Below are 11,768 nucleotides of genomic sequence, written 5' to 3' on the forward strand. Positions count from 1 at the left end.
ACAAACAAAACATAAACAAGGATCAAGAACGTGAGGATAAAAAACAATCACTCAGTACATAATACAACATATTAAAAAAAATGATCATTTAAGCTATTAACCACAAAAACCTACTATTTCCATGTGTCATTTATATGTTCTCGACCCTTCCAAACTCTGGCACCGCATGATATCATCCAAAACAGTGTCATGCAACATGCAAGCAAACATGATGTCTTCGCTTTGAAAAAAAAAAAAGAAGTTCCCTTGCACATGCCCAGAAGCCAAGCTTTACCGCCTCACCAGTATGCGTTCCATCCTACGCTTTAGTCTGGCTCTTCACGGTTCGAGTTCTATCTTCAGCACAAAAGAATGATTGATGTTTTTGTCTAATGTCAACCTTGGATCGCATCTTGCACAGCCCTCAAAGCATTCCAAATTTCTTCATCCATTCATTTGCACAACTCTTGAAGCGGATATTGTACCATCCAACGGTGGCATCGCGGGAAGCAAGATGAAACGTTCTTTCGCGAGAAGGATACAACCCCTCTCCGCTCGACACTAGGTCGGCAAGCCTGGGCCCACGACGTCCGCGCATTAGGTGAGTCCCACGTTGGGCGCTGAAAGGGACCCAAAGATGGCAGCCCATCGGTTTGAAAACATCCCTCGACGCGTGTCCCAAAGGCCGAGCCTTGGCGCAGCCCTGTGGGGTGGGGTATCGCCCGTCGGGGTCCGCTTCCGTTAACGTGTCCTCCAAGACCATTCTCCCGAGTCCCGACCTCCCCTTCCGACGAAGGAAGCCTCCGAGAGAGCGATAGATCTGATAGAAATCGAGATATTAGCGTTGGTCGGTCTCTCTCATACTAATAGGGTGCCCCCTGTGTCTCGTAATCTCTCCCTTGCCGCGCCTTTGGATTCGTTTTGGCTGGGAGCGAGATGGAGGAGAGGTACGAGCCGTTGAAGGAGCTGGGGGCGGGGAACTTCGGGGTGGCGAGGCTGGTGAGGGACAAGAAGACCAAGGAGCTCGTCGCCGTGAAGTACATCGAGAGGGGGAAGAAGGTAGGCGAAAAAGATTGCTTCTTTGTGGTTCTGTTTATCTTTTTCTCGATGGGGTTCTTGTTTTTGGGTTCAGGAATGCGAGTTCTTGGGTGTGATTCTGATGTTTCCGTTTCCTGGTTTACTTTTAATTATCTTTCGGATTCGTTTCGTTGGAGATTTTTCTTGGGTTTTGCTTTTGAAGTGAATGGTATGATCTCAATTCCCTTCGAGGAAGGGGAAGACTGGGTTTTTTCTTCTTTTTGTCCCTCTTGTTTTTATGTGATGCTCTAGTGGGAGTATTGGACGAACGTTTTTGGCTAGAATTTGATGTTATGAGGAGGTTACATTCCTATAACTGGGTTTTATGGATTAAATTTTGCTGCAAGCTCGGAACTGTCTCTATTGTTAGAAAGGAACAGCCTTTTTAAGTTCAGGAGACTTGGATTATGTTTTTGCTTCTCTTTGAGGCCCTGTTTGGATTTTTGTGGATGATTGGGCTGAAAATTTTGGACGATTCATGGATTGTGCCAGCATGACAGCAAGATCACATGTAACATGTTGGGCTATGCCTGTATTCATAAAATACCCAGAAATAGCTTTGGAGTAGGCTGGCCTGAATCTCAAAGGAATTGAGGACCCAAAAAAAAAAACACCCTCAGCCCACTCCAAAGCTATTCCGAGATATTTTGCCTAGGCCGGCTTGTAGCGTGTAATCTTGCTGGTTGTACTAACCCAATCCACAAATCTTATAGAATTTTCAGCCCAATCCTATAGGAAAATCCAAACTGATCAGGGTTGCTCAAGGATAGGAACTGAGAATTTGGAGTTACATTTAAATGGTTGCTCATTCTGTTCCTTTAAGATTGGTTAAGGGCTTTTTATTATTAATATCATAACGTCATCTTGATGTGAGATATTGTTGTCTAAATCTCTATCTCTTATTTTTGGTCCAGATTGATGAGAACGTGCAGCGGGAAATCATCAATCACATGTCTTTGAGGCATCCTAACATCGTTCGTTTCAAGGAGGTGAAGACCAAACTTGCCTATCATTTGCTAGCTCTATCATTATCGTTGATTTTAAGCTAGCCATGCCAGAGAGGAGGATTGGATGTGGAATACCATCACATACCTTACATATGAATTTGCACTAAAGCCTTCGATAATTCTGGGCGACTAATACATTATGCTCATTAAAAATTAAATGAAAGAAAAATAATTTCATACATACAGCATTACTGTTGCAAAAGGATTTTTGCAGTAAATACGACTTCAGAGTTTATTGAAGAATGGAATAGGACAAGCAGAGAAAAGCTGCTGCTAAACGATTGTCAGAAAAATATTCGGAGACCATCTTTCACCGTTAAGATCATGTGATTTCTTGGTGTCTGACAGGACCCACAGATCTCTCTGGTTTCATATTTAATAAAATAAGCTTCTGATGTCCCCTGTATCCTGATAATGTCTGGCATGCTTCTGTTCTACCTTTTCTTGGTTCCAAGATATAACTTTTCCTAATGTTTCTGATTTACTGTGCTATAGAGAGTCATTTTTGCTTCTGAGAGGGACCCTGTTCTATATTTTTTTCCCCTAATTTTTAACCATTACGAGGTTGGAAATCACTTAAAATTTATGTACTTCTGATGCAATTAAGTAAAGGACCCTGGGGTTTTCTGATATAATGAAGTACGGAAGACGGATAGATTTGGGGTTTTCTTGAACCTCCAGTACAGTGTACAGTATCTTTAGCTTATCCGCAGGCATTGCTTTGCTCATGAAGCAGCCTTCGCCTCTTTATGATAGTTGTATTCGTACAGATTTGAGTCATGTAGGTTTGGACTCCCAAAAGATACAATTGTGTCAAAAAGAAAAAGAATATATATATATATGTGTGTGTGTGTGTGTGTGTGTAGTGCCATATAAAAGCACAAAGAACCTATTCTACTCTTCTCGCACTCATGTTTCTCTTATGATGGTGAGTTACATGTAATTTGGGAGAAGGGTGGTATTATATAAAAGTGTTTTGTATTCATGATGACGGATGATTATTTGCAGGTGTTGCTAACACCAACACACCTAGCTATTGTCATGGAATATGCCGCTGGAGGAGAGCTCTTTGCAAGGATATGCAATGCTGGTCGGTTTAGTGAGGATGAGGTTGTTTAATTCCTTGTAGATTTATCTCACTGCATTACCATCCCTAATCAATGCTTCTCTAATTATATTAGCTATTAAGTTACCCGTTGCTTACATATGTTTTCGTTTTGTTTGGTGTGAATTGCATTTTCAACAGGCGAGATTCTTCTTTCAGCAGCTGATATCTGGAGTTAGTTACTGCCATTCCATGGTATATTATACATATGTTTGATCTGAATTATCTTTGAGAAAAGAAATTACCTGAACATTATTGTTGCTATTATTATAGGAAATCTGTCACCGTGACCTTAAACTTGAGAATACACTCTTGGATGGGAGTCCAACACCACGCCTTAAAATTTGCGACTTCGGTTACTCAAAGGTATTATTGCATTATCACTCTGTAGTTTGTGCTAGATATGATATTCGCATGATATTATGGGGATGCATGTTCCCTTTGGAATGCAGTCTGCTTTGTTGCATTCGCAACCCAAATCGACAGTAGGTACTCCAGCATACATAGCACCAGAGGTTCTATCACGAAAGGAGTATGATGGCAAGGTAATTCTTTCGCCTTTTACCTGTTACATGTGGATAATGACAATGTAACTCTATCCCCTTTTACCTGCTACATGTGGGTGTAATGTCTTGAATTGTTCTCAGAACTTCAACTGGTGGTTACAAGACAAATTTCTGCAATTAGAACAAAGGCCATTTTTTTCTAACATGCCTAACGAACATCTGGTCATGGGACTGGATGTCCTAAGCTTCAAGTGCAGTAGTGTATTATTTGTAATAATAATTTTGGATGTTCATTTAGTTGAAAAATCAGGATTTTAGTGTCTTTACATATCCTATAAGTATTGCCAACCTGCCTGAGGGTTTCACAATGTTATCTAACACAAATAATTCATACCCCTCCGTTACTTGTTCGGGTCCTACCTGGATTTCTTAATTTTATGATAGTCTGTTACTTGGTAATTCTAGTTAGCAGGGAGTGTTTCTATTGATATAGTGAATGCTTAAGCAAACAAGGATAACTTAAGTAGCTTCATCTTGAAGTTGTCATGGTTGCTCTATTTTTGTTAATTTTGCTTATATTATATTTTGTAGGATTTCAATCAAAATATACCATCTTAGTGTCTTGTATTATTGTCATGGCTGCATGTGTTTTGCACTAGGGACCATGTGGGTCTGTAATGGCATCATTTCCTGCACATATGCTATTGTTCATAGATGTTCTTACCTGGTTCAAGCTCTAGAAGCTATCCCCAGATCTCTTTTTGTTATGTGAAGCTGCTCCCACTTCCACTCTAATCCCATATGCTATGTTGAACTACGAAAGATCAAACCGTCAACTTACTTCAGGTTCTTTAGTTACGCGCCTTCAATGTTTCTGCTTCTGGCATTAAAGTTCAAGCGTTAGGAATTTCTTTTTCGTTTTCTTTTCTTTTTTTTTTTCCTAAATATGTTGCTTACTATTATTAACAGCCAGGTGATCTGAAATCCCTGAAATTCAGATTGCAGATGTTTGGTCCTGTGGTGTCACATTGTACGTGATGTTGGTTGGTTCATACCCATTTGAGGATCCCGAGGATCCAAGAAACTTCAGGAAGACAATTAGTGTAAGTTTGCATTGCTTGTAGGAAGAGCCTCTTGTTTTATTTTTCAGCTGTGCAAAAACCATATAGAAATAATTTCATATGTCCAACAGCGAATATTAAGTGTTCAATACTCCATTCCGGATTATGTGCGAGTGTCTCGAGAGTGCAGGCAGCTTCTCTCTCGAATTTTTGTTGCCAATCCATCAAAGGTATACTTCTTCTTGCTCAACTTTTCTCTAGATTTTACAATGAAAATAATCCGAACCCTCTCCAAATTGTCTTAAAGAGGATCACAGTCCCAGAGATAAAAAAGCTTCCCTGGTTTCTGAAGAACTTACCTAAAGAGATAATGGAGGTTGAGAAAACAAATTACATGGTCAGAGAGCAAGATCAGCCCAGTCAGACTGTTGAAGAAATAATGCGCATCATAGAAGAAGCAAAGAAACTGGCAGAAGGTTCCAAGGCAATTGATCAGTCTGTGTTGGGATTGGTGGATGCTGATGATACTGAAGCTGAGGCAGATACTGAAGAGCTTGATAGCAGTGGTGACTTCCTAGCACCCATTTGACTTAATACATGGGGGTTCAGAATTAGGATGATGTTGTACTCAAACCATGGGTTCCAGCAGATGTAGGCTAGTGAAACTTTGCTTTTATTGTGTGATAATCCTTTGCATGTTTGTGTTCAATGTACAGTGTTGGAGGGCTGTGAATATTTAAAGCCCTTGAACTGACTTGTGTTTTCGGAGGTGTGTTGAAGAATGCTATGGGATCTTACCAACTGGATGCCTCTATCTGGAGTAAGCATTCTCCAAGTTACTGAGAACTCTTCCATAACATGCAATTCTTCAAACTACTTCTCTAAATATATAGTTATCCCTATAGAAATCATTGTCTGTGAGTTACTCACAGTCAGTGCTCGAAATACTTAAAAGAATGGTCCTTTGTTGTTGTTTTTGTCAGATGATGAAAAGATAGCCTTGTTGCTATTATTTCTGTATTCTTAATAAAGTTTTTAACGACGTGACTTCTTTAACAATTTTAAGTAATATGTCGTTTTCCTTCTCTGGATTCCAAAATATTTAGTCCCAGCCAAAAGAACTCTGAACTTGTAACTATGCCTGTCAGTTCCCCACATTTATGTGTTCAACATGCTGAAAGTTCATGATTTTTTCTCTCCTAACGTTATGTTTGAAAGGTGAATTATTTTTTTTTTTTAAAGGTGGATGAGTCATGAACTTGCATAAAAATTTCTGATAAACATCTAGTTCAAAGTTCTTTATTGAACAGAATTTCCAAATTTCATGATATTTATTTTCCAAATTTTTGAAATATAGCAAACCAATTATGTTGAGGGCACCAACGCAACGTGCTGAGTTGGGAAAATCCTTTTCATGCAAGGGATCCAAAGTTGATTATGCCCTCACTATGGTATTCTACCAGGCTCCCATCCATGAGGAGAAGGAAGAAGAAAGTGAGATCATATTAATCTGAGTAAAGAAAAATTCTTATGAATCTCAATCGATTCTGTCAAGTTCTTCATAATTTGTAAGCTGAACATAAAGTCCAGTGTTTCAAGGCTTCCTGTTAGAGATAATTAGAAGAATGTAAAATACTGGTGGCAGGAATTACAATATATATAAAAAAAATAAAAATCATTTGAGTCGCTTGCTTTCCATCTTCCATCTTTCTAGTGTAAATGAGCCATTATGTTACTCTGCATTTAAACAATAAAGTCCGCAAACTTGAAGCCTTTTTAAAAAGATTTGTCATGCCTTCAACCTGGTCCTAGATATCCAGAAGGGTAAAAAAGGTGACAACTATGAGTTACCTACCCTGAACTGAACAACCCGTATGCTTGGATAGTGTGGATCTTCTTTAACATCTCAATGTTTGATAGATTTCTTCTGAAAATTAATTTGTAAAATGTATTACTGGCTTGCCAATTCTAACAATCGTGCTTTCTCCATGGTGGCTCTCACTAACGTCAAAGAACGACGATCCTCAGCTTAGTGTTAGATGATGAATTAGGAGATGTAGAATTTTTAAATAAGACATCAGCTAAACGGCATAATCTTTTAAGCAAAGATTAGATGAAATGGTAAATGATGTGTGAAGCAATGTATACCTCAAAACCAGATTTAGGTAGCGAAAGCTATTGGCAAAAGTATGGGCTTGGTGCAGAGTACTGCTCCATCAAAGGTTGTTGGATAACCTTTTCCATTATCAAGCTTCTGGATGCACTTAAATTAAAATATTTTATAATGAGATTTTTACATATATTACCCATTTCAAATGCCTAATTATATTTTTAGTACCAAAGAGTTGCAGTTTACAAATATATCGCTCTTACTAATTTATTTTGTAGATTTCTCCCTCTCCCCTCTCGCCCACCCTTCTTCACCTGCATTGATGCGCTGCCATCACAACTATTCGCTCTCTTAACCTTCTCTTTATTAACCTCCTTTTGCCATCATTATACTTCCAACCATCACCACTACCACATTTTTTTCCTCGTCCCTTCTCTCCTAACCTCCTCTATCACCATGACTGGTGTCGACCACCACCACAACCTTCTCCTTCACCTCTCTTTTGATCTCCTCTACTACCCTAGCAACTATCAACCAGTACCACCACCACCTCTCTCTATTGTTCCATCCTAAGGTCTCTATGGTGCCAAGGTTGTATGTCTTCTTGTGGATTTCTCCATCGAAAACCTCTGAAATATTCTAATCACTTGTGTATCTTGGTGATGCCAGTTTGATTTTGATAGTTTTAGATTTCAAAATCAAGTCAAAATCATTGGAGTGATTGTGAGATTATTGTGGATTGAATGGAGGGGATGTTACAATTCTATATTCAATGATAAGAGGATAACAAAATATGAAATTAGAGGATTCATTTGGAGGTGATAGCAAAGTGAGAAGATAAAATGAAAAAAGAAGGACAAACACTCAAACACAACAATGTTGGAACAGAACCAGCGAGGCCAACCTATTTGGTCACGAGCAAAATCAGCAAGCTTGGCCTCACCGATCATAAACAAAGCTAATAGTCGACCCATGCCATGCTAGCTCTCAAGTTGATCCCAGAGGATAATAACTTCAATAAGCTAATCTTCAGCACCACTTTGCATAACTATGAAAGAGCCAATCTATCTAGGAGGTAGACCTATAGTAAGTCGATGAGCAATCCTGTCAGAGGTCAATGATCTAACCTCCTACAGGTTGAAGAGCCGATCTTAACAACTCTTAGCATAAGTAGTCAGCCCAAACAGCCATTAAAACAAAAAGGGTTGTGTTGGGTATAAAATACCCACAGCCGAAACCCACGACGGAACCGCCATCAGCAAGGGCAGCTCCGCCCGGACTCCTACGGGAGCCGGGCTCCACCGCCATCAGCAAGTGCAGCTCCGCCCGGACTCCTACGGGAGCCGGGCTCTGCCGCCATCAGCAAGTGCAGCTCCGCCCGGACTCCTACGGGAGCCGGGCTCCACCGCCATCAGCAAGTGCAGCTCCGCCCGGACTCCTACGGGAGCCGGGCTCCGCCCTTAGTATCAACTGCTGGTAAGCTCAATCCGGACTCCTATCAGAGCCGGACTTCACCCTTGGCTTTGTTTGCAGCGCAGCTCCGCTCGGACTCCTACGGGAGCCGGGCTCCACCGACGGCATCAGCACAGCTCCGCCCGGACTCCTACGGGAGCCGGACTCCACCACCATCAGCAAGTGCAGCTCCGCCCGGACTCCTACGGGAGCCGGGCTCCACCGCCATCAGCAAGTGCAGCTCCGCCCGGACTCCTACGGGAGCCGGGCTCCACCGCCATCAGCAAGTGCAGCTCCGCCCAGACTCCTACGGGAGCCGGGCTCCGCCCTTAGTATCAACTGCTGGTAAGCTCAATCCGGACTCCTATCAGAGTCGGACTTCACCCTTGGCTTTGTTTGCAGCGCAGCTCCGCCCGGACTCCTACGGGAGCCGGGCTCCACCGACGACATCAGCACAGCTCCGCCCGGACTCCCACGGGAGCCGGGCTCCACCGCCATCAGCAAGTGCAGCTCCGCCCGGACTCCTACGGGAGCCGGGCTCCACCGACGGCATCAGCACAGTTCCGCCCGGACTCCTACGGGAGCCGCACTCCACCACCATCAGCAAGTGCAGCTCCGCCCGGACTCCTACGGGAGCCGGGCTCCACCGCCATCAGCAAGTGCAGCTCCGCCCGGACTCCTACGGGAGCCGGACTCCACCGCCATCAGCAAGTGCAGCTCCGTCCGGACTCCTACGGGAGCCGGACTTCGCCGCCAACATCAGAACAGCTCCGCCCAGACTCCTACGGGAGCCGGGCTCCGCTCACGACGGCTCCAACCGTTACCGAGCTTCAATCGACAGATCCACGCCCCCTGACAGGCCCTCAAAACGGCCGCGACCCTGCTCCACATCCTGTGGCGGACTCCACGCAGTATCATCATTCCCTGACAAGCCGCAGCAGCCATAGCCGCCCTGCTCCACTTCCTGTGGCGGACTCCGCACAGCTCCACTATCCCCCTGGCAGGCCACAGTGACGGCCACGAACCTGCTCCACCTCCTGCGACGGATACCATGCGATTCTCCTGACGACGGACGCTGCTCCACCCCTCATAACAGATTCCACGTGGCAAGTCGAGATGATGCCCGCGTGTCTGCTCCATTATCTTTCGCAATCAATTCCCCTGACCGTGGGCGGCCCACTACCAGGCGGTTACACACGTCGCCATCAGTCCGTTGCCTCCCCCGCCTATAAAAGGGGAACTCAGATACGTTATTCTTTAAGCTCTTTTGCCTTATCTAAAAACTCTGCTAAATTCTCCGTTCGAGCACTCCATTCTTGTTGAGGCAGAGAACTGACTTGAGCGTCGGAGGGTCTTGCCGGAGCAACCCCACCTCCGGTTTAGACTTCCCTTGCAGGTCCCGGCGGCGACCGCGGCTTCCTCAACTCCAGCTTCTCCGGCGCAGGCGGATTTTTGCACCAACAGGATTGGCGCTAGAAGAAGGGCCCCTGTGTCTTCGCAGCACCCTTGTTCTTGAAGGAGCGCTCAACGGAGCCACCTCCGGCCATCTCTCCGTCATCTACTTCTAATCCTCCCCCGCGAGAGCGACACCCGATGCCTCCGCGTAGGGCGTCCACCCGGCGGTCCACGGCCTCCGCGGCCAGACCTCAGGCTCCGGCCTCCCCTCCCGGTTCTCAGCCAGCTCCTCCTCCCCCTCCGGCGACGGCGGTCGGCGCGGAGCAGTTTGACTTGCTGGCGCAGCATGTCAAGGGCCTCGTCGAGGCCGTACAGGCGATGCAGCAGCAGCCGCCGCAGGCGTCAGCGCATCCGAAAGGGGCATCTCCGGAATGCCAGAACCCGACGGTGGGGCGGGCCACCTGGGCCAGCCGCCCCGTCCTTCCCGAGAAGGCGAATCCAAGGGTGGAGAGCCCTCAGTCGGACCGCGACTCCACCCCTGGGAGATCCCTGCCCCCGTTCTGCCAAAGAACCCTCGAGACTCGAAGTCGAGAGGATTTCCTGGACCGGAGGTTCCAGGAGATGAACCGGCGGATCGAAGAACTCCGCCATGCGCCTCCCGCTTATGGTGAGGATATCTGCACTGACCCTCCCTTCTCCCAAATGATTATGCAGGAACCGATCCCGCCGAATTTCAAGCTCCCCCAGTTTGAAAGCTACGACGGGACGTCGGACCCGGTGGACCACCTGGAGGCCTTCCGAACGATGATGCTGCTTCATGGTGCCCCCGACGCCATCTTGTGCCGGGCTTTCCCGTCTACTTTGAAGGGAGCAGCAAGAAACTGGTACTCGGCACTGAAGCTGGGTACCATCTTCTCCTTCGACCAAATGAGCCACCAATTCGTGGCCCATTTTGTCAGCAGCCGACGTCCCCGGAAAGGTTCGGAGTCTCTCATCAACATCAAGCAGAGGGAAGGGGAGTCCATACGGGCCTACATCAACCGCTTCAACATCGCGGCGTTGGAGGTCCGGAACTTGGACCAGTCGGTTGCCATGGCCGCCCTGAAAGGTGGCCTTCAGAAGAATGATCTCTTGTACTCCCTGGAGAAGAGGTACCCCAAGGATTTTGCTGATCTGCTGGCTCGGGCTGAAGGATACGCCCGAGCGGAAGAGGCCTTCAAAATGAAGGATGAAGAGACTGCGAGGGAGCGTCAGGCGGGAGATTCTCGCAAGCCCGCAGTTGAGAAGAGGCCAAGGAAAGTCCGGCCTCGCTCCCGATCCCCTCCTGGGCACAAGCGCGCCCATACTCCACCCCGGGCACGCAGGTAGAGAAGCCCGGACAACAGGTTTCGGCGGGGTTCCCCGCCAGGGAAGTTCTGCAGCTACGCCCCCCTCAACGCTTCGAAGGCCCACGTACTGATGGAGGTCAGGGGCTGCTCCCTAGGCCGGAGGGGATGCGCACGCACCCCGGGAAGCGCAACCCCGACAAGTTCTGCCTCTACCACCGCGACCACGGCCATGACACCGAAGAGTGTATCCAGCTCCAGGACGAGATCGAGGAGCTCATCCGGCGAGGTCGGCTCGACAGATTCATCCGCCACCGGCCTGAGGGTAGAGGAGACTGGCCAAGAGCCCTCCCACCGCCCGAACCGCAGAAAAGGGAGGAGCAGTCCGGGAACCGGCCTCCTATCGGGACCATCGACTCCGTCGCCAGAGGGCCTCAAGAAGGAGCGGGAATACTGTAAATGTATCGCTTACTATTTCGCTTTGAATCTACTTTTCTTTTTAGCTAACATGCTCCTCCCACCTAGCATGGATGTATTATGACCGGACATGATTCCTCCAAAAGAACGGCCATGTCAGGAACAGGAGGAAAACCTCATCCTGGCATGAGCAAAGTCGAAGGCCCGGTTCTTTTAGACCGGATGGGGGGAGAGGCCTTACAACGCCCTAATGTGCCCCCACAGCCCTGTTAGGGACAGGAGGAGAACCTCGCCCTAACTTGAGCAAAGTCGAAGGCCCAGTTCTTTTAGACCG

At 46.4% G+C, this 11,768-nt stretch overlaps 1 protein-coding gene across 1 annotated transcript; it reads left to right on the forward strand.

Moving 5' to 3' along the window:
* The first annotated feature begins 665 nt into the window (after window positions 1–665).
* On the forward strand, window positions 666–5,536 carry LOC105043791 (serine/threonine-protein kinase SAPK3). Its single transcript, XM_010921494.4, has 9 exons — window positions 666–1,038; window positions 1,971–2,045; window positions 3,072–3,173; window positions 3,310–3,363; window positions 3,442–3,534; window positions 3,621–3,713; window positions 4,673–4,777; window positions 4,867–4,965; window positions 5,043–5,536. Exons 1-9 carry the CDS (start codon window positions 916–918, stop codon window positions 5,322–5,324), a joined length of 1,026 nt encoding a protein of 341 aa, XP_010919796.1. The 5' UTR covers window positions 666–915; the 3' UTR covers window positions 5,325–5,536.
* The last annotated feature ends 6,232 nt before the right edge of the window (window positions 5,537–11,768 follow it).

Source organism: Elaeis guineensis, chromosome 4, assembly GCF_000442705.2.
Source record: "Elaeis guineensis isolate ETL-2024a chromosome 4, EG11, whole genome shotgun sequence".
In the NCBI taxonomy this organism is placed as follows: domain Eukaryota; kingdom Viridiplantae; phylum Streptophyta; class Magnoliopsida; order Arecales; family Arecaceae; genus Elaeis; species Elaeis guineensis.